Raw genomic sequence first — 23730 nt, forward strand, 5'->3', positions numbered from 1 at the left:
TAGTAATATGCATGCTAATAGGCAACTAGGTGTTAAAGTGTTACCAATACATTATATGTACACTTACAGTAAATATCCTTAAAATCCTGCAGTTCAGAAATACATATAAAGCACTCATATTGTCATAGTCATCTTTACCATGCATAAGTTTTGAAAAAGGGCAGAAGCTTGTGAGGTTTTATTGTTCTACATTTAAAGCATTTGATGTTTATTTGTTCAGATCCCAGTAAAAAGGTCCACTCCATTTTTTATGACTGTAAATATTTGACACCATCAGCATCACAGATTTCATCTTTTTATAATTTTATATACAGAACAAACACTAACACAATATGAAACAAGCTCAGTCTCTGTCTAGACTCCAGCGTATGTGCCGTTGTAGAAGAAAGACTCGTTTGAGACACAGTGACCTACGACCTCTGGAGTCCATCTCTGAACCTTCGGCTGGCCCTTCTCATCTGGTCGCACGATGACCGTGCTGCGGGACGCGAGCGAGGGGTCCTCGTCGAAAAAGTTGAAGGGACGCAGGAAGAATCCCACTGCATTTCCGGGAGTCGCTGTGTTGGGAATGTCTTCAGAATGAGGAATGTGTAAGAATCCCACTGTCACCCAGGCAACCAAATCCTGCCAAGAAACATATAATTGTCGATTGTGGTTTTTAAGATTTTTATATATTTAGGGCTCAAGCCCAAAGGAAATGAAACCTTATTGTAAAGTGTTACTAAAGTTAGATATAATGTTCTGTGCATGTGATTTCAAAGTCTTGATGGTTCGGATTAACCCTTTAATTGCCGAATCCCTTCAAACCTGGTTGCCAGAGGGTCACTGGAAATGAATGTGCCCACTGGGCACAGTTTTCCTGATGCGTTTGCACTGATGGCTTGAGCCCGCCATCGCTGCTTGCAGCTATTTTTTTTGTTGTAGTTTATCTACTGCCAGCTAGGGTTATTATTGTCAATTAAATCTAAAAGTATTAAAACATTTTAATTTGACCAAAACTAAGGCTGAAATAAAATTAATAAAATATATAGACATATTTGAAACATACACAAATTACAAAATTACTAAAACTTGAAAAAAAGGAAAATCTAAAATCTAAAACAAGTTATAAATACTAAAAACTATACTAGTATATTGGTAATAAAACAGCACTTAAATAATCTAAATAACACAATGATTTATTATTATTATTGACTAGTAGTTTGTTATTTTATTATTATTATTATTATTATTATTATTATTTTTATTTTTATTTTTATTTTTATTTTTATTTTTATTTTTATTTTTATTTTTATTTTTATTTTTTGCAGTTCCTGTTCCAGAGTTTTGGCCATTCGGAGTTACAAGACATTTAATTGATGTTTCCATTTATATTATTCTGTTTTTATTTGTTTACAACACTTTTATTTACTACATTGGTTAATCTGATTAATTATTTAATAATCTGCAAATTTGGCATCTTTTATTAGTGTCAAGATAATTTTGTTTATTTACTATTTAAATACAGTAACTGGTGTTCAGCTATTTTGAATAGTTGGTAATAGTAGCTTTGTTTTGTCATAAAATTTTACTCATACTCCTGTGTAAATGCTGATACGTTTGTTGGATTTGTGTCTACTTTTTAGTGCCCAAGAGGACCCGTTTGAACCGCATGTGGTCCATTTAGTACTGGAGGTCAAACTCAAGTCTGTCTAAGTCATCCGTGTACCTGGTTAACTATGTTTTCATTGTTGCGAATGAATTCTTCAAAGGTAACAACAGGCTCCCAAGGGTCGTTCTGAGTGTAGATGCTACTGCTGGTGACTTCATTGTCCTTGTGTCTGGTTACAGCCAACGGGTATCTGCAATCAACAAAATAACAAAGATTTGCTCAAAAATAGAGTGCAAAAAAGACAAATTCCTATAAAATTAATTGCTTAGGCTGACCTTGACCATGTAATACCATTCTCCTCCCTCCATCCCCTGGGCAAAACACTGTTAGCATGTGAGTTATATTGGATCCGATAGCCCTTCTTATGTCCCCACTTGTTGTTTTGATTGGGATTGTAGAAGTGCAAGTATTTAGGAAACTTCTTGCCAAATCGGAAGGCAGCACTACGTTCAGTTTCATGCTGAGTCCTATGCAGTTTTGATTGCACAATGGTGTGTCCTGGACTCCAGGGGTTGGTAAAGTTAACATATTTCAAATCAATGGTTTCAAAACTGTTGTCCCTCCCTGTACAAAAGGAAAGAGCATATTTATCTCTGTTCAGTGAAACATGTTATGCAATTGGCTTATATTTGCCACCTATGGTGTTGTAATTTGTGCACAGAGATCATTAAATATAGATTGTTATTTGACTTTAGATTGTTCATTGATAATCAAGCAAGAGCTAAACTCACCTGCAATGTCAAGGTCCACTTTGTAATGAATTAGATGTGTGTGCAAGTTGCCAAGAACATAGTTGTAAACCCTGGTTCCATAGTTCAGTCCATTTTCAGTGAAGAAAGTTGCATGGATGTACCCAGTCGCACTCACTCTAGACTCCATTACGCCATTCTGGTAGAAGACAAAGTCCCAAATGTAATCATAGTTGTACACCGTAGATGTAGTTCTGATCACCAGAACATGGTTTTCCAAGCCTCCATAGAAATTGTAGCCTCCTTGGAAATTGCTATTGAAATGTCTCCTCAGAGGAAGCGCTGTGGTCATTTCAAAAATGCAAAGTGCGTTTCTGTAACGCACAGGTTTGTCCGTGTCATAGTAATGATAAAGGTCCACAAAATGAGCTATTTCTGGACAGTCGATACCAGATGACAACTCATAATCCGAAGTGCCCATCGCCCATCCAGCATCAATGTATTTGGTCTGCATGGCAGCTGGAGAATCTCCAGAGTAAAAGGCAATGGCTTCCTGCAGTGCAACTTCATAAGCTATTCTCTCCCCGTTGAAGCGGAGGTCAAAGATCTGCAACCCTGCCGAAGAGCGAACCCGATATGCAAAGGACCATCCGGCATATTCCACAAAGTTCCCATCCACCTGGAATCTGCGGCCTTGGGGTTCAACAAGCTTTGCACCATGAATATTCGTAGGTGTGTTCATGTGTCCACGAGGAATGTAGGTTGAGAAAAGATCCTCCTCATCATGCTCCGGCAGCTTGAGTTTATCGATCGTCCCCTTCTCATACTTCTCCACAAGCTCCTCCACGCTGTCGAAATACTTCCCGTTGTACCACACCTTCTCCACCGTCCACTTTTCATGATCCAAATCTCTGTGGTTAACGAGGACCTCAAAGCCCACCGGGTGGATGAAGTAGCCCTCCACAAACTTCTGAAGCATGATCCATGTCCTCCTTTCTCCCGGCGCCAACCCACGAGGAGCGATGTCTGAGAAGGTCAAGCAACGATTAGTACAGTTGCCGTAAGTAAACCCAGTGCTCTCTTGCAGAATCTTATTTGCCTTAGCTCCTACTTTCTCTAGAACCCTATTGAGATGCTCGTACTCCACAGAGGAGATCGGCCTGGACTCGAAACGGATCGGACGGCCACCCTTAAACGTCTTCACCTGGTAAGACCTTGGGAAAGGAAGGGGTCCGACAATGTACTCTGTAACATTTGGCAACGCCTGGTTACCGAACTGCACCACCACACGTGCCTGTCGTGAAGGTTTCGCCTGTCCTCTGTCTAGCGCACGGAGCGCCTCGTGCTTATGAGGAACATGCAGCTCCATAAGGAGGATGCTGTTCTTCTTGAGGGACTTGTCTTTTGCCGAGGTGAGGCCCAGCTCGCTGCAGGAGTAGAGGTAGTTTCTCACGGCGTTCATCTCTTTGGGAGTGAGATCAGCAAACATCGCAGCTCCGTGATGAGCCCATTCTCGACTTCTTGATGAAGCAGTGGACGTAGCTAGCGAAGCCAGGAGCAGCATCCAAGAGAACCACATCTTGGCTCCTGCAAAGTGAACAAGCCACTCATGTCATATCACTCTAGTTTTCAACTTTTTATACTAATTTTAACAAATTTGAGTGTTGGTCCCCATCACTCTTCTTAGCTACCTTAACAAGCTATGTTAAACCACTCGACCACCCATGCACCATTTTTTTTTTTACTGGTAATACACCAGCATGGCTACGATTGTCCAACTGTTACTAAAACACAAAACCCGCAATAGCCAGCCTAGACCAACAAATCATGCTACTTTAGTTAAAATACTCTTTAAGAGTCTGCAGTATCTTCTAAAACAAACATTTCTAACACAAAACTCCCCTCAATAAAACCCATATCACAAATTCTATCTATCTATCTATCTATCTATCTATCTATCTATCTATCTATCTATCTATCTATCTTTAACTTCAACCTGTTGTAAATTCTCAGACTTTGTAATGCTAACGTAAAGTCTTTCAAACTTTCCTATCTAGTTTAAGCTGCTCTTGTAAGCATAGGTTATCATTTCTAGAGCACCTCTCCCTTGGAATCAGTGCGTCCTTTGCACAGAAGATCTGAACCAAATTATAGTAATAAAGATACAAGTATGGTGTGAGCTAACACCTCTCTCTTCCTCACAGCTTCCTGCTTGTTTTTCCTCTGACTTGGATGAGAAACAGATAAACAAATATGCTGTATGTACTGTAATTACCCCGGTGAGGTCTGTTAGCAATCTTTCTTAAGCTGTAACGGGCTGATGTTGGTTTTCTGTCACCCGAAAGCTGTAATGTTTTCAGGGTTTTCTTTGCTGCACAGAATGTCACTGTGTTCTTTCTTCATCTGCCACAATCTGTTTCTGACATTTTCTGCGGCAGTGTCGATTCAATTACACTATTATGTAACGCTCCTTTGCATAAAGGTCCAGTGACTCACCTTGTAATTAGAATAAAAATGAGCACCTAATGATAGCAGCAGAAATCAATGAACGAGCTTACCTTCAGATACTGTTTCCAAGTTTGCAGGCTGGATAAATTCCTCGAAGGTGTGGCTGCTACAGCTGCAATGTGTTTTTTGGATCAGCCTGTGGATGCAGTCCTCTTCTGAATCATACAGCTATGATGTTTCTGCTTTTATCTACCACCCACCTCTCTTGAACAGAAGGTGATTGGCCAGCAGAAGGTCATAAAACTTCAGAAGAACAAAGCAAGAGATGATTGATGCATTTGCTTGCATAATCTGTGCACATTTATGCATGTTTCACAGGGTATCAGACTATCATAATCTGTTTCAGTGTAAAATTGATAATACCACACAGTTGCATGCTGACAGGCAGGTGTATGCACTGTTTATATGTAACACATATATTGCATTTTGGTCAATTTTCAAATATCAGGAAGAAAAATACTTCTTTTACCTCATATTTTACTCAATTATATCTGTATTTTAATTCACAAATGGTTGTGACATATGGTGCACTATATCACTGCAAATTAGAAAATGCAATATTGAACGTGGAATATGCAATACAGAATTATATACAGTTAGATAAATAATGCAATGTAAATGTACAACATAAAGCAAGTTGAAAAGATAATGTAAAACAACTACGGCATGAAAAGATGCCAATAACAGCATCTGTTATTTAAATGTGGTATTGTCATATTAATACCAGTTTAGCAACGAATGCATGTTGAATGTTTTCCATGCACAGTTATTGCATCCAGAATTTAGGTGGTCTTCACACTTTCAGGTAAGACATTTAGTGGTGAAGCCAAAAATATCAAAGATATTTCAAAGGCGAGTCAAGTTAAAATGCATTAATGAAGCAAATGTTTACCACTAGGAAATTAATGCAACATGGAGTTATGATTTAAAATAATAACCCTGGTGAAGAAACTTTAAAATGCAGTGAACATGCAATTCAGTTCACATATGTTAGATCAATACAGTTCATATGCATTTTTTCAACAGGGTGAAACACAAATCTGGCAGCTGAAGTGAGTTACAGTGTGAGCAATGTGGGACTGGGAATTGGACATGCAGCTGAAGCTGTTATTAAACTGTAGTGGCTGATAGTTTAACAGCACTGATATATGATTGGTCAGACCCACCTGATATGAAACAGCCCATCATTCCTCACCTAATCTGAGACTCTTATGGTTAATTATTAGCTTGAGTCTTTCATAACCCTGGCCTGCAGAAAACTTAATGACAATCACTTCATCTGAAAGTAGTAATCTGTTATAAGTGCAGTATTTATATTACTGTCTTAAGTTTATAAGATCTTTTCTGCTGGCTCTCAGTTTTATGAGACCGTATCTGTGTTATGTTTAAACTTCAACAGTTTTACTCCAGATATAAAAATTATAATCAGGTTTCTGGCTTTGCAAATATTAACACATATGCCTTGGCTGTATACATTCTTGTGATGCAGATGTTTAGCTGGAAAGACATGTTATAAACAAACGCTCAAATAGCCTGTTAATACAAAAGCTCAAAAGAAGGGGAAGTGAGACAACTAAACATCAAATTATGGTGTCCATATCTGTGTGAAGTATACTGTAGTTTATTTATTTCAAACTCTGACTCATTATTTAAAACTATTTTATTGTTTTTCCCAAGAATCATGGTTGAAAAATCATTAACAAATGAATGCAGAGGCTTGTAACTGTAGCATGTGGAAACAAATTGATACAAATGTTGTTTACAAACTAATGTTTGACATACATTTTATGTCTATTTCTCAATCTAGAGACAGCGTGTGCCGTTTGCTTTAGTTATTGTGCATCTGTGCCATCCACATCTCTTCCTTAAACAAAACATAATAATTAGTCTAATAAGAAGACTGTACAGAAAGCCAAAATACGCCGACTCCCAAAAGAGAGGCTGTTCTTTGGAAAGTTTCCTTGTTTAAGCCAATGACAGAGTAAGTTTTTAACTTTCCACCAGTGTTACAAATGTTAATGCAAACCTAATCTCAAACAAATGGATCAGTGTTTGAATTGATCTTGTTTACACTCTTCAGGAAGTCAAACCAAATAACCTACGGTGACTTTTACATGTCAGACTCGGATTAGAGGAAGTCTAACCTCCCCTAAAGGTCAGAGGTCACTCATTCAAGCACAGCATTGCAAGGATTGTGCAGAAATTGGATGGATATTTCAATATCAGACTTTTAAAAGAATGGCTCATTTGACATGTTATTGCTAGTGAATTAAGTTTGAGTTTTAATCAGTTGGAGCGGTTCAAGCCGTGTTTACAACACACTCTCAGTACTACTACTGGAATATCTCACTAGTTTTATGACATTAAGTGAAATAAGTGAAAAAGCATGATGTTTACAACAACAACAAAATTCTGTCATTGCATACCATTGAAGTGAGTGTTGAACAGTGCTCGGTTTACTCGTTTGACTAAATTCTCTGGTAATATCAGTGGTATGACTTACTTCAGATACTGCCAAAATTACAACCACAGTGGTTACATTTTTTTTAAATATTGGTTGAGACAATTTAATAGTGACTGGATATTGGTAGGGACACAGCGTTCCTTGGCTCTTAAGCACAAAATGTTCTTTTAAGATCTTCACACACTTATTCCTTCGCCTCTTTATGCTCATTTTATTTATTTTTTAATCCATAGAGCAGTAGATTTGTTTTCTTTCCCATAGGCTTTTGAGTAGTTCTTACGTCAGTTTATGTGTTGGTTGGTAGGTTTAAATGCGAGAACACAAACCTCATCTAAAGGTCAGCGGTCACTCATTCAAGCATGATATTTTACAGATATTGAATAGTAAAACTGTATGGAATTATACGATTTAAAGTTCTGTACCACTAGTGTTAAAAAAAAGGAAAACCTAATGTTACTCAAACAAATGATTCAATGTTTGAACATCTCTTATTTACACACTTTAGGAAGTCAAACTGACTAACACTGACTCTGCTGTGATTGGAGGAAGCATTTCAACATGGAAAACTACAAACCTCCTGTAAAGGTCAGAGGTCATGCGTTCAAACACAATACTGCATGGATCTTGGATGGAAAGACATACACTGCTCCTTACACTCTTCTTCTTCTTCATCATTAAAGAGCATCCTAAAAAGCCATGTATTTTAAAATAAAGAGGAAAACTGTTGGAAATTTTAGATGGTGGCAGCTGTGTTTGTGTCTGGACACCCCCAAATCTCTTTTGAAGCTCTGGGCCAGTGATACTGGTTGCGTTTACATGCCCCCTGGTCTTCACCTATTGACTTACTTTATTAAATAAACGCCCCTGAAATCCTTCCACCAAAGTGAGTCTTTACAGGATTAGACTTGCACAAACAGCCCTCCACCAGAGGGATACTGGTAACTTCACTACCCCTTTCCTCGGTTAGGACAGAGTACTGCTAAACATTGACGTCATCAAACGTTGAGCTAATGGATGCATGTACAGCTGTGACCCACCGGACTTTCCACCAATGACACGCCTTACACCTGCTGCCATGGGACTGTCCATCCTCACCATTTAAAACCTACCAAGCAGCACACAACACGACCAAATAACCACCAACACCTGTGGAAATTACGGAGATTATCTACTGCTGTATGGATATGGAATAAAAAAAGATCTATACTGGAATATAGAATCAATTTCAGACTTTTTTTGTGCTGCAGATCAACTCTGACGACTCAGGTAAAAACTCACTTCACTCATGCTTATCTAAATAATTATTATAATTCATCTTCAACTTCTGCCTTTTTATGTTAATTTTAATCATTGTCTTCCAATTTAAAAAAAACATATTACAGCAATAATCTATAAATTACAATTTAAAAAATCAATCAAACAAAAATTGTATTATTAGGAAATAAATCTATTGATTTTGACCCCTTGGAACTTCATAACTTGATGTAAAAACATGTTAAATAAGTGTAAAAGACATTAGAAAAGAGCTTTATAATTTTACTAGTTACTCTCTCTCTCTCAAAACATATATATAATATATATAATTTATAAATTTTTAAATGAATAATTGGAGTATATATAGTTATATGAAAAACAAATTTGTGTCCAAATTTCCGACAGATACTAGTATAAATTAAATCTACTGTATTGTTTAGCTCTAAATAATTGTTTTCAGTGGGCGTTTCATCCTCAGATAATATAATTCATTCTTTAATTGCAGTTTCTTGACCTTGATGGTGAAGAACTTCAGCTCTTCAGAGACACAATGAAGTTTCTGCTCGTGTCTCTTCTGGGGTTTAATCTGGTCGTGGTCATGGGGTGAGATGTTTTACTACAACCTAACTTTAAAAAATACAAATACTGATTCACATTTTTAAATTGTAGCCTTTGTTTGCTTGCTAAGTCAAGCTTTGTTAATCTTAGGGTTAGTGATTTAAACAAACTCTTCGTGATGCAGGCACTGGTGTGAGCGTGTGGTGGAGGAGAAGGTGGAGAGGTTGGTGTCCCCCCGTGATCAGCGTGAGGTGGAATGTTCCACCGTCTATCAGTTCAACACTCAGGGCTGGAGGCTGGATGTGGAGCGAATGAGGCATGAACACGGAGGAGACGACGGCATCGCACTTTATTACAAGAGACAGGGACCTAAAGCCTCCTGTTACATATTCAAGTGAGGAGGACATCAGTACCCCACTCATTCTGTCAGATTAGATACGGTTCCTCAGTTATGTCAAACATATGCATTAATATTAGGATTGTGCAGACTGTAAAAATGGGCAGTGTTTTTGTGTGTGTGTGTGTGTGTAATCTAGTGGCTCTCAACAAGGGGGCTTCAAGATTAACAAACTTTAAAATGAGCTAAAACAACTAAAACTCTAGATAAAACTCTTAAAGTCTTAATGTGTTGGAAAAACCTGGATAAATGAAGTCTTTTTTTTTTTTTTTTTAAAGTGTAATTTCTAGAAGATCTTGGAGTTGTGAACATGTGCGTATTTGTCATCAGAATTACTAGAAATATATCCAGACTTAATTTAATGTTTTTGTTGAATGTCTTATAAAAATGCCTTGATCACACTGTCCACCAAAACCCAAAAATATTTTTACATATTTTTACCACATAATTCTTAACATTGTAATGAACAAATAAGCACATTTTAGGCTGATAAAAATGTATTATTGTTGTATAGTTACTGTGCTATTTATATTCTAATGTCAGACATTAACCCCTGTTTTTACTAAATGACGTTGTTACTTTTTACCTACTTTTGAATCTTACACCTTTCGCCCTACGATTATTCAGATATTGTTAGGATAGTCAAATCTAGCCTAAACCATAAAGTACTCACCTGTCTGAAAGCTGAAGTTCTTCAGGAATGGTGTACAAGACTCTCTTCTGCTTGCTCTGGTTTGTAGTTATAAGTCTCATTGGAGGCAATTGCAAATAATAATGTCTGCGACTCATGTCTAATAAGATGAATGTCCTTCACATCGCTTACGTGGCTTACGTCTGCATCTAGCACTCTTCCTCTTTTTCATTGTGGAGTTTAACATTTGTGGTTGATTACAGAGCATCCCAGACATCTAACGTTCACATCTATTGCTTATTCATCCTTACAAAGCCAATATTGCAAATGCAACCATTTTTTATATTTAAGCATGTATGGAACTAATCTTAAAAAAGGCAATATGATCACATCACATGCATGTGTTTTGTCAGACCTCCAGACATTGAGACAGAGACAGTGAACCGGACGGTCAGACGGTGTTGTGAAGGCTGGGCCGGACCTGACTGCTCACAGGGTGAGATCAGATGTCTACATATTAAATCAGATGTAGAATTTGTTGTAGAATATGCTCATATTTCTCTTTGCATAGGACGTCTCATAAATGCATTTGTGCATTTCTGGTCATATCTCCTGAGTTTTTCTGTCTGTCTGTGTCCAGGGGTTGGTGCCCGGGGTCAGTGTTACTCCACCTGGACGTGTGAGGAGTTTCCTGGGCTTCAGAACTCGTCTCTGATGGCTCTGGAGCAGTGCTGCAGTAACCTGTGGGGTTTAAGCTGGAGAAACGCATCCGATCAGACCTGTCTGTCCTGCACCTACACGCTCCTGACAGGTTATCCCCAAAAAATCAGATTCAGGCCTGAATTTAAGATCATGCATTTTAAATGTGCTAGCCTTCTTCAAGACATGGCTGTAAACACATCTATTTCATCATTATTTGAGCCTCTAACTCTTGCACTCTCTATTCTAATACTATTTTATCTATTTGTTTTCTTTTTTATTAAAAAAAAAAACTTGACCCACTCTTGCACTCGTACATGTTTTAATGTTTTTAAAAAGTCCCTCTAACACTAACACTAGCTTTCTCTCTTCTGTTTCTATTCTATCTACTTGTTTTCTTTTTATTTATTTATTTATTTTATTTTTAATTGCCATGTGTACTGTGTTAGGCTAACTGAGACTTGTCATAGCACTTTATAAATATTATTACTCGTTTATTGCTCTTTTTAATAATCTTAATACAATGCATATTTGTCAGTAATGCATAAATTAAAACTGTTTTCTGCACTCAAAACATCATGGCATCGTTTATCATCATGTTTATTAACTACATGGTAAAAAAAAAAATTATATAATTAAATTGGCCAGCATAAATTACATTAAACGTACTTTAAAAATTGAGTTGAATCATGTAGAACTGTAAAAAAAATTGTTTATTTTGATATATAATTATTTTGAATAATGGAAAAACACTCGCCATGATTGAATATTTCAGTAATATCTAATAGATGCAAAATTGATCATTAAAAAAGTATGAACATGGCTGTGAAATTCTATGACTAATCCAGTTAAAATGCATAAAATTGAAATAAATTGGATTTATTTATAATGAAATATAAAGTTACAGAAGTCTGACCTGTTTCATTCATGTATGATTGACAAATATGCATCACATTAAATTTGTGTAGAACTGTGTAATCCAAATTAACCAAAAAAGAAATAACATGCAATTCAAGTGTAAAAGTCTTACATTTATGGCTAAAGATTTCCCTCAAGCTATATATCCTGGTTGTTTACTGACATTATTGTCAACCGTTGTCTCTCCTCAGACGTCAGCTCTTCTCCTGTGGTTCGTGGGGGGCTGTTTCGTGGTGTTCGTGACCCGCAGGCGTCTGGCACCTGTATGAGCTGGGGCGGGACACACTACCGTACCTTTGACCGGAAACACTTCCACTTCCAGGGCAGCTGCACGTACCTGCTGGCCTCATCCACGGACGGGACGTGGGCCGTGTACATGAGCACCGAGTGTGATCCTGCGGGACACTGCCGGAAGGTACACACACACACACTCGCTATGAGTTCATATTCACACACACACACACACACACCTGTATTATATGTCTAGAAAAATCATTGTAAACTCAAAACGGAACATATTTTCTTTCTTAGTACTAGTTTCTGCTTTTATTGTGCATAATTAGTTTATTCTGAATACTGTTCTATTCTAAAAATTCTATTCTGTTTTAATAATCTTTCATCAAAAGAATGCATCAAATTAATTAATTAAATCAAATTTCTAATGCAAAAATTGGTCGCAAATGCCATTTCATGCAAATGAAATCAAAATGGACCTTATTTATTTTCTTAAAACTTATTGTGCACAAAATATTTATAATATTATTATTTTTTATCTTCTTTTATCTCTCATCTTCATTAATCTTTCTTCAAAAAGTACTTTTAGATTTTTCTCAAAGACGTTTCCTTTAAATTATGAAATGATGGATAAAAGCAAGTTTCAAACTGCATTTTATTTCTCGTTGAAAATCCAGTTTTAGCCTGAAATGCATCACATTTAGTATATTCACTCAAACATAAAGTCTACTAAAGTCAACATAACATCAAAATGAACCACATTTCATTTCCTAATTCTTGTTTCTAGACTTATTTTGCATGATTTACTTACTCCAAAGACCATTTTATTCTAAAAACAAGTTTTGTAATCATAATCTTTCATCAAAAAGTACATTTTTCCCAAAGACTTTTACTTTATGAAGTTGCGAATGAAGAGTATATTCTAAACACATCTTTTATCGAAAACGAACCATTTATAAAGAATGTTCCTTCTTTTTCGTGCATGCAATAAAGTCCCACATCTTTGCAGAAAATCCAGTTTTACAGTAAAATACATCATATTCAGGGGTAAAATTGGTTGCAAATGCTATTTCATGTTGACCCTGAGACCCAGAGGTTCTATGAATATCTTTAGGAAACTTGTTTAGTGTATTTGTTTGATGCAAAAGAATATTTTGAATAAAATTAGCTCATATTCTCATTGCACTTATTTTTGTATCTAGCTCCAGTCTGTTCCAGTTCACTATGAGCACATCAGATTATTTTCTAGGAAACAAAACAGTCATTTATAAAAACTGGACATCTGCTTCTACAGAAATCGATGAAACCGACAAGCCAGAAACTTGGCAGCTAGTGTTGAACATCAGTCACACACAAAGCACATAATTTGTTTTGGGACTTTGGGATATGATGGTGATTCTTTATGTTGTGTATGGGTGTTTTTTGTGTTTTGTGCAGCGTCCAGCAGTAATTGAGGACAGCTGCTGGTTCTGGCTGATGTGTATGAGCTTGTTCTGTGTTTTAGGGACTGCGGCTGATGTTGGGTCTTGGCTTGGTGTCCATACATAAAACCAATGTGACTGTTAATGGGTTAACACTAGCGCAGGGTGAACCTCTCTTGCAAAACGGTATGAAAAACACACAGCTACTTTCATAACTACTACTACATGTGTATCATGTTATATATCACAGCTTCATTATGTTAGATTAGTTTTATAAATATTTAGAAAAAGCTTTTATTTTAATGATTTCATGTTTGGTTATTTATCTAAATTGTAGTTTTTTATGTGCTTTTGTATTTTTATTTTATTTAATATTATTAATGTACAATATTATTAAGTAATAGTATTCATTCGTTTTTTTTTTGTTTTGTTTTTTTTTTTGCAAAGGCAACATTTTTATATTTTTTTAGTTTGTTTTTCATCTAAAATGATCTTTTCTTTTTTTACTTTTTCTTTTATTTGAAGGATTTCATGTTTATTTATTTATCTAAATTGTAGTTTTTTATGTGCTTTTGTCATTTTTATTTTATTTAATATTATTAATTAACAATATTATTAAGTAATAGTATTCATTCAGTTTTTTTTTTTTTTTTTTTTTTTTTGCAAAGGCAACATTTTTATATTTTCTTAGTTTGTTTTTCATCTAAAATGATCTTTTCTTTTTTTACTTTTTCTTTCTGTTTTTATTTTCTAAACCACATTTATTAACATTCTTCAACAATTCTGTTTTAACCTAAGCCCTGTCTGTAAAACCAGGCCATTATGTTTTATTTTAATTAGCAAAAATGCTGTTAATAGTTTTAGTTCTAGTTTTTGATTTAGTTATCGATAATAACCCTGACTTCCTTTTTGAACAATAGCACAAGGCAGGACGGAGTATTTCTATTCTCAGGAAGATATTGCATATTCTGTTGTTTACTAAGCCAATAAGTGTGTGTATTCTGTGATGAAAGTGTGTTTCTTGTGCCGTCAGGAGTCAGCGTTCACTGGCTGGGTGACTTTGTGTTTGTGGAGAGTGGTTTGGGTGTCAGACTGAAGTTTGACATGGAGAACACCGTCTATCTGACGGTTACCGCTGAACACCTCGCTGCCACTAGGGGGCTTTGCGGCGTTTATAACAACAACCCAGATGGTGAGAACATCAGGCCTGGTTTGACTAAACTGCAAAATCTGATATTTCACTCTTTTCATGCATTTCTAATTTGCAGTGTTTTTCATGCAATATGCAATGCAATGTTTTTATTTCCTACAGATGACTTCACTACCAGCGGCGGAAGTGTGTCTCAGTACGCTGCCAGCTTTGGAAACTCATGGCGTGTCCAAGATCAGCAAGGACAAGTAGGAAACACCTTTTTTTTATTCTTTGGTAAAACTGGAAAAAAATGTATTTTTCTACAATAAATAGCAATCCTTCTAAATAGTTTCTAAATAGCAATAGCTTTTTCAAAAAGGTTTCTAAATAGCATTGGTCATGTTTACATACAGTAATCAGATATTTTACATGTATAAACACGTACCCATTTATACAGAGTATAAACATCCATATACCCTGTTTTGGATGGAAGCATACAGTAACTGTCTAAATAGAGTTGTATTAAAGATGCAATAAATAAATATTACATTAAAAATAAAAAAAATAGATTCAAATAATACAAAAAAAAAAATCTAAATCGGCTGATAAAAGCTGTCAAAGTTTAAGCAATAATAACACAGTAATGCAACTTTGTTAATGCATGTTATATTTGACCTTATAAATCACGCTTAGTTCAAGCCGGGTTGCCATATTGATGATTTTACCTTCAACTAACATAATATATAATGCACATCATCCAGTAATCAAAAGAGTTTTTTTTTTAAAGAAGTTGCACTTTATTACAAGTTATAGCATGAAAAAAATTAATGAAGTTAAAGTCAAAAGGTATTGTGAAATGAGCTATATAAACGTAAACTGTATTGCATTAAAAACATCTGGCTTAAAGCATTGTGGGTAGTGTAGTCTCATTATTGTGATGTGTAACACACAGGTGTGTAGTGATGCAGCAGAGTTGGGTCACAGCTGTGATCTGTCCAGTGATGTCTCTCTCCGGCGGGACGCAGAAACAGCCTGTCACCGGCTCAAAGAGACTCCCTTCTCACACTGCCATCACCAGGTTAGATTGAACTGAATATAAACTACTGTAGATCATAGTTCATGACTAACCTCGTCTCGGTCTGCTCAGGTGGATCCCGGTCCGTATATCGACACGTGTCTGTATCTGTACTGCAGTGTGGATGTGAAGGACAGAGATACAGCTGTGTGTGATACGTTAGCTGGCTACGTGCGCGAGTGTGCACAACAACACGTCATCATCCGCTGGAGGAGCGCCGGCTTCTGTGGTACTTCATACTTCAACTTGATTTTGTGATATTCAAACATGCACTCTTAGAAAAATGCTGGATTGTTTCAACACAAATTTGGGTAAAATAACTGTTTTTAAATTAAAATTGGGTTACAATTTACAATTAACAATTGGGTTAGTCCATATTTGACACGAAATTGAGTTGAAACAATCCAGCATTTTTTAGAGTGTATTGTTTTACATCTACATTTATGCATTTAGCAGACGCTTTTATCCAAAGCAACTTACAGTGCATTTAGGCTACACAATTTTTATTTTTAAATTTTTACCAGTTTTAGTTATTTTTATAAATAAATTTTCACACAATAACTTTATTAAGATGATGATTTCCCGAATGCATTACTTGTGTATTGAATATACTATAGTCCGCATGTTATTTTTTAATAAATATAGTATGTGAAATTTAATAAGTTATGCAATGGCAAATATTTCGCAATGATATTATTTTCTCACTGCATGTTGCATGCTTTTACATAATTTTTCTGTCTTTTTTTTTTTTTTCTGAAATATTAAAATTATTTCTGTGCATTTTTTTGTTACAGTGTTGTCTAAAAATGTATTTTTACACAATATTTTTACACAACAAGTCAAGTAGGAGTTGAATGCATTGCATGATGGGATACGGTATTCTGTGGTTACTAACTGACTAAAATAAGTTGAAGCACTAAAATGATAATAGTTATAATAGTTAACTAAATCATTTTCATTGCTTTAAATAAAAACATAAAATATTTTATTTCATCTAGCTGCCAAGGCAACATTACTCACTTTAATGTTTAATTTTAATTTAATTTAAAACTTTTATCTTTTGTTGGTTTTAATTGCTTCTATTGTCCTCATTGTTAAGTTTTTGGGATAAAAGTGTCTGCTAAATGTCTAAATGTAAATGTACTAAAATAACTTTATATATATATAAAATACAAATGAAACAGTAAATTAAAGTAAAAAGCACAAAACAATTTAATTAAAATGAAACTTAAAATTGATGCTCATTAAAAATTTATCAAAAATGGAATAGTATATAAATTAAATTAAATATATATAAGTTGTATATACTACAAAAATAGCATTACTAGTACGGAAATATATTGAATTATTTTTCTAGATAAAGACTAAAGATGTGATTTTGTTGCTCCAAGTTTTATTGAAATCCTTATAGTTGAAAAAAATGAATGTAAACCAAAAAAAAAAAAATGCATTGATTTATTAAAATATTTTTAACAACAACAAAAAAAAAAAAAAAAAAAAAAAAAATATATATATATATATATATATATATATATATATATATATATATATATATATATATATATATTTTATTACTTGTTAAAAATATTTTAATAAATCAATGCATTTTTTTTTTTGGTTTGCATTAGTATATATATATATATATATATATATATATATATATATATATATATATATATATATATATATATATATATATATATATATATATATATATATATATATATATATATATATATATATATATATAGTATTTTAAATGTAATTGTATTTATTTATTAATGTTTAAGAACCTACTTGTGTTTGGTCCTCAGAGCGTGTTTGTCCGAGCGCTCAGGTCTTCTCTGACTGTGTGTCGTCCTGTCCCCCCACCTGCTCGTCTCCTCGTCCTCCGGCGTCCGGTCAGTGTCGGGACGAGTGTGTTGGGGGGTGCGAGTGTCCCCCAGGTCTGTACCTGCACGCGGGTCAGTGTCTGCGACGGGACGACTGTCCCTGCTTCCACAGACGCCACAGCTACAGAGCAGGAGACAGCATCAGACAGCGCTGCAACACCTGGTGAGTCGAGCCTCACACACACACACACACACAGAAACCACTGCGTCTGTGTGCTTCAGCTGAAGGTCCCTCTCACTGTGTGTCCCAGTGTGTGTCGCGCCGGGCAGTGGGAATGTTCTGGAGAGAAGTGTGAAGCTCAGTGCGCTGTGATCGGAGCGATGCACATCACCACCTTCGATCAGAAGAGATACGGTCTGCAGGCCGGAGACTGCCGCTTCACCGCTGTAGAGGTCAGTGACCCCGAGGAGACGCATCTACAGCTTCACTGTGTCTCTCAGATCGTCTGAAAGCATCTCTGTGGTGTGTCTGCAGGATTTTGTGGATAAAAAGCTCTCTGTTAGCATCAGCGGAGGAGCGTGTGCAGGAGGAGCCGCTGGATGTCTGAGAGAGATGACGGTCACTGCGCTTCATACGACAGTCACTGTCACAGATACAGGTCATCTATCCATCTGCACATCTACAGTTAGTTAAGGAGATTTATAAAGATGCTTCTTACACTTTAAGATAATTTAAAGTTTTGTGGCATTTAAAAATGATTTGAAACTTGTATTTAAATCTTAAAAGCAAGTGAAAGAAGTGCATTAAAACTTTTCAATGTATTTATTAATTAATCACACCTTAAATAAAATTGAAATTTAATTTATTAGTTAAATTTATTTTATTTATTTTTGGTATTTATTATTTGTATATTTTGGTTTATTTGTTTAAGACAAATGTTTAGTAGTTTTATACATTTGTTTATTTATTTACTGTAATTCATTTATGCATTATTTATTTATTATAGTAGTTTATATTTCATGGTTGGCTACTTTTATTGTTTATACCATGTCAATAATTAAATGTGTTTTAAGGCGTCTCTTCTGCTGACTAAAGCTGCTTTTTTTTATCTTAAATACAGTAAAATTGATAAAATTGTGAAATATTATTACAATTTGAAAAAGCTATTTTCTATTTGAATATATAGTAAACTGTAATTTATTTCTGTGATATGCAGCTGAATTTCCAGCATCATTCCTCCAGTCTTCAGTGTCACATGATCTTCAGAAATCAGAATAATATGATGATTTACTGTTCAGGAAACATTTCTGATTATTATCAATGTTGAAAACAGTTGTGCTGCACAATATTTTTGTGGAAACCATGATATATTAAAAATTTTTCAGTAGTCTTTACTCAACACAAACAAATGCATTGATTTGAAATGTCTTTACTGTCACTTTTGTTGAAGTTCATGTAGTGTAGACACTTTCTCAGTGTGTTGTTGTGTTGGTCTCAGGTTCGGTGACGCTGAACGGTCAGCGGGAGCTTCTGCCGGTGATCACAGGAGATCTGATGGTCAGAAAAGCTTCATCCAGTGTTGTTCTGATCCAGGCGTTTGGAGCTCAGATGATGTGGTATCTGGACGGTCCTCTGCTCCTCATCACCCTACAGCCGGGGTTTGCTCATAAGGTACCGCAGTAACACACTCATCTCTTCAGATCGATGTGTTATTTGAGTTTAGCTGAAGTCTGTTGTGCTGTCAGGTTCGTGGTTTATGTGGCACTCTGAGCTGGAGTCAGCGTGATGATTTCACCACTCCTGAAGGGGACGTGGAGAACAGCGTGGCATCTTTTGCGGCCAAGTTCAGAACAGATTCATGCCCTCTGCCGTCGGCGGTGACCTCTGACCCCTGCGGGACACACACTCAGCGCAGGCAGTACGCAGAGCGTGTGTGCTCGGTGATTCACAGCGCTGTGTTTCAGGTGAGTGTGTTTCAGGTCAGTAGTGTTGGTCACTGTTGAAGCGGTCGAATCAAGCAGTGAATCTGAAGCGTCTGTTGCAGGCGTGTCATGATGTGGTGGACAGAGAGCCGTACATGCGTCTGTGTCTCAGTGAAGTGTGCAGCTGCGGCCCGCAGAACTCCTGCCAGTGCACCGTCCTCACCGCCTTCGCCCTGCACTGTGCCCAACAGGGGGCGCCGCTCAGCTGGAGAAACAACACGTTCTGCTGTAACAAACCGCTTCCTTACATTCATTAAATATATCACTTCATGCATTATCATGTATCATTTAATGCTTAATCATTAGGATTCAAAGTGGTAAAATCGCACATTCTGCTACAAGAAATTGTGTCATTTTTACTTTAATATTATATTAGGTTTTATTATTAAGAATAATATGTGAATATTAGTGTATACATTAGTGTATACATTATTATCAATACATAAAATATATTATTTTATGCAATAGTATGATATTTGTAATATTCTATTTTTACATAATGTAGTTGTTTATAATATTTATTATTAAAATTAAAATTAATAAAATTTTAATTTATAAATAATTAAATATATGAATTATATAATCACATAATATATAAAAAATTATAGAATTTAATAAATAAGATTTCATATAATATATGATAGTGTTAGAGACACATTCTGGTGTAAGAAACTGTTTACTGTTTATATATGATTATTATATTATATGTGATATTTTTAATATTATTAATATTTATTTTATTTATCATTTTATGTAATAATATTTTTAAATGACACTGGTATATGATATTAGTGTTCTAAAATATTATTATTATTATTATTATTATTATTATTTTAAGTAATAGTGTTGTATGAATGATAGTTAAAGTGGAAAAAATGCACATCCTTCAGTAACAAATGATTTAATAGATGCTTATATTATGTGTGTTGCATGTTATATTATACATGATAATTGAAATATTATTTAATATTGTTTGACATGAATATTATATAAACAGGTTAATATTATGAAGTATTAAATATATATTTTAAAAAGTAAAAGTGTTTTGCTCAGGTGTTCAGATACACTCCCAAGTTGCATTGTAATGCGAGTCAAGAGAATGTCAATATCAAATCTACTGATGAAAATAGTCTAATTCAGTCTAATTAAAGATGTTAATGAAGTGTTGTGTCTGTCCTCAGCGGTGCAGTGCTCCGGAGGGCAGGTGTATCAGGAGTGCGGGCGTCTGTGTGGGGCGTCCTGCGCTGATCTGTGGGACGGCTGGAGCTGTGAGGAGCAGGAGGGCGGCAGGGTCTGTGTGCCGGGGTGTCAGTGTCCAGATGGACTGGCTCAGGACGATCAGGGTCAGTGTGTGCCGGTGGACATGTGTCCCTGCAGACACGCAGACGCGCTCCATCCCGCCGGGAGCACCGTGCACAAGAGCTGCAACCGCTGGTAGGAGATCACAGCACCTCAGTCACACTCATGAGGGACAAGATAGAGAGGGCTTGGGTTTAGACTCAAGGCAGGTGACCAGAGGGGTGTTAGATCCGTTTCAGATCCATGCAATAATAGAAAAAATTCAGCTTATTGTGATAAATGTAGATGCTGTTGCATTTTTTATTATTAATTATTAAATATTAGATTTTAATACAAGTTATTTGGATAAAACATGCTTAGTTATAAAATAGAATTAATTATATTTCCCATGCAATTTCCATGCTTTGCTTTGAATTCCAGCTTGACTATCATTAGACCACATTTCAACCCAAAATCAAAACTGAAAAAAAGAAATATTATTTTCATGCAAAAAATTTTTGCACAGTTTAGATATTTTCATTAATAATAAGCATTTTCTCCATTAAATGTTAATGCAAAAAAAAAAAATTAAAAAAAAAATATATATATATATATATATATTTTTTTTTTAATATATATATATATATATATATATCATGTTTGCTTGGATTAGCAATTTATGCAATTTTGAATTAAATATTTTAGCATTTATTAAAAGATTTATTAAAAAGTTTAATATTTTAATTTACTAAAATATATTTGAATATAAATAAATATACATTTGGGGTTAAATACGACCTGAAAATAAAGATAAAACTGAGAGATAAAAAGCAAAATGAAGCAATAGTGAGTGAGACCGGTTGGTCCATCAAGTATTTTATGATCCTGTTGTTAAAAGCCTCTTGTCTGTTTGATGGTTCTTTTATCTTCTGTTCTCTGATAACACAGCAATTATCCAGCACAAATTACCTTTGTACTCAAACTAATGCATGTACTGTATGTGGGCCAAAGAGAAACAAATTCATAAATCTCTGATCAGCAGAATTTATACAGTATACATTGCATGTGCTATTTATAAAATATTGCATCAGTTGCATTGTCAAGTATGACCTCAGATGTTTTCTGGGTGGTGCATCTGAGCACACCTCTGTCTAACACGCAGCTTGAGCGGATGTAGAACCAGTAACACGGCAGGTGACTGGTCAAGGTTTGCTCTCTTCTCCGGTCATGGGCCGTGTGGCTGGTTCTGCACACGCCGTCCGGTGTCAGCGGGTGTTTGTGAGGTGTGAGGTATCTGATGAAGTCTCTCTATGACCCGCGGGCTCGTGTCTGGGATAGGTGGACTTCATTGTGTCTCTTGTGCCTCGAGATCAGCCGACACGCACCGCTGTGATTTATGGAGGCTGATATCTGCGCGTGTTTCTCATCTGCTCCTCGTGCTCCGTGTGGTAATCTCAGACCGATAATGAAACGCAGATTGAGATTGCACAAGCGGACACTTTCAGTACAGTATATGAGTAAACCATGCACTCAGATAAAAACTACAGATTCAGGGTTCAACCGCTGGACACATGCTTTTCAGATTGTTCATCAGCAATTCTTTATGATGTTGCAATAAAAGTTTAACTTATCTAGATGTAATTAATTCATTAATTTCTATCTAATTGAATGATTGATTGAATTCTAACTGGAATTATTTATAAAACGTGTATTTAATTTTATCTAGATTATTTTATTCATTTATAATTAACTGCATACAGATATATTTTTTATATTTATTGATAAAGTATATGTATTTAATTACATTTAATCTAGATTGATTATTGATTTATTTATAATAAATGTTACTCTATGTATATTTATTTGTGTGTTCATTTATTTGTTGATTAATTAAGAAAAGTATAAATATTTAATGGCATTTTAGAATTATTTTATTTATTTATTTATAATTAAGTTATATATCTAGATGTTTTTTTTATTGCTGAAAATGCATGTGTCTTATTTAATTTTATGTCTAGATTATTTATTTAAATTATAATAAATAATATTATAATATACCATTTTATAAAAAAAATTTAATTTAATTTAATTTAATTTAATTTAATTTAATTTAATTTAATTTAATTTAATTTAATTTAATTTAATTTAATTTTATTTTATTTAATTTTATTTTATTTTATTTTATTTTACTTTATCTGCACCTGTTGCTCCTCTAGGACACCTGTGTTATCTTGAGGAGAATTCACTTCATACAGCCTCTAAAAATGACCAAAAACACCTGATGATTTAAACACAATTCAAACAAATGAAGAGAAGTGACCTCAGCAAAGATATGCACAAACACTAGCGTGCATTTAACTTTACTGTTGACCTGTCAAACACTCAGTTATTGGCCTTTCTTGACTCTCCTTCTTTCTTGAAAGGACCAAGCAGTGTGACCTCTGTGTGACCTCTGTGTGACCTCTGTGTGACCTCTGAACAAAACAACTGTACATACAAAGAAAGAACAGAACTCAGAAAGAGATTCATGATCTCTGTGTTTTATAACAGAGTCACAGTTGACCGAATGAAACTGTTGTGTATTTCTCCAGGCCTTTTCTACAGTTTAGTTTAGTTTTAACTGCTCTCACATCACTCCGGCAGCAGGTTCTGCACGATCAAGCACAGCTAATGCGCAGTAATGTTTGTGAACTGTGTGTTCGTAGTGTTTGTGCTCGTGGCGTGTGGAACTGCACGGATCTGTCGTGTCCCGAGGTCAATCAGTGTCCAGGCTCTCTGGTCTTCTCTCCTCGATCGTGTCTGAGGACCTGCTCCAGTCCGAAGTCTCCTCTGGACGCGTGCGCTGACCCCGTCCACGGCTGCGTCTGTCCTGAGGGAACCGTGCTGCTGGTGCGTCATCATCGTCCACCGTTTCCTTCATGTGTTTGTTCATGCATTTCCTGTTCATGACCATGACATCTGCTAGAGGAACATTAGGGGGCGGGACCTTCTCATTCCAGAAAGCAT

The 23730-nt window shown here is 35.4% G+C and overlaps 2 protein-coding genes across 2 annotated transcripts in view; one reads left to right on the forward strand and one right to left on the reverse strand.

The window, feature by feature from the left end:
• Positions 1 to 292: 292 nt before the first annotated feature.
• On the reverse strand, positions 293 to 10295 carry LOC113042653 (amiloride-sensitive amine oxidase [copper-containing]-like). The gene is made up of 6 exons (XM_026201636.1): positions 10195 to 10295; positions 4899 to 5091; positions 2383 to 3927; positions 1927 to 2215; positions 1709 to 1841; positions 293 to 624 (listed from the first exon to the last, which is right to left on the reverse strand). The coding sequence occupies exons 3-6, from the start codon at positions 3917 to 3919 to the stop codon at positions 355 to 357; spliced, it is 2229 nt and encodes a 742-aa protein (XP_026057421.1). The 5' UTR covers positions 3920 to 3927; positions 4899 to 5091; positions 10195 to 10295; the 3' UTR covers positions 293 to 354.
• Positions 8114 to 23730, forward strand: part of sspo (SCO-spondin) — an 89014-nt gene continuing 73397 nt past the window's right edge. Inside the window, exons 1-19 of the mRNA XM_026201634.1 lie at positions 8114 to 8578; positions 9072 to 9169; positions 9309 to 9518; positions 10566 to 10648; positions 10793 to 10963; positions 11961 to 12184; positions 13508 to 13610; positions 14458 to 14616; positions 14737 to 14822; positions 15509 to 15634; positions 15704 to 15860; positions 17446 to 17686; positions 17775 to 17916; positions 17999 to 18122; positions 18963 to 19135; positions 19210 to 19428; positions 19509 to 19674; positions 20628 to 20880; positions 23430 to 23613. Coding sequence (XP_026057419.1) covers positions 9117 to 9169; positions 9309 to 9518; positions 10566 to 10648; positions 10793 to 10963; positions 11961 to 12184; positions 13508 to 13610; positions 14458 to 14616; positions 14737 to 14822; positions 15509 to 15634; positions 15704 to 15860; positions 17446 to 17686; positions 17775 to 17916; positions 17999 to 18122; positions 18963 to 19135; positions 19210 to 19428; positions 19509 to 19674; positions 20628 to 20880; positions 23430 to 23613 — 2874 coding nt within the window. The 5' untranslated portion in view covers positions 8114 to 8578; positions 9072 to 9116. The remainder of the gene's footprint in view (positions 8579 to 9071; positions 9170 to 9308; positions 9519 to 10565; positions 10649 to 10792; positions 10964 to 11960; positions 12185 to 13507; positions 13611 to 14457; positions 14617 to 14736; positions 14823 to 15508; positions 15635 to 15703; positions 15861 to 17445; positions 17687 to 17774; positions 17917 to 17998; positions 18123 to 18962; positions 19136 to 19209; positions 19429 to 19508; positions 19675 to 20627; positions 20881 to 23429; positions 23614 to 23730) is intronic.

Source organism: Carassius auratus, chromosome 24 (assembly GCF_003368295.1).
Source record: "Carassius auratus strain Wakin chromosome 24, ASM336829v1, whole genome shotgun sequence".
Lineage (NCBI taxonomy): Eukaryota > Metazoa > Chordata > Actinopteri > Cypriniformes > Cyprinidae > Carassius > Carassius auratus.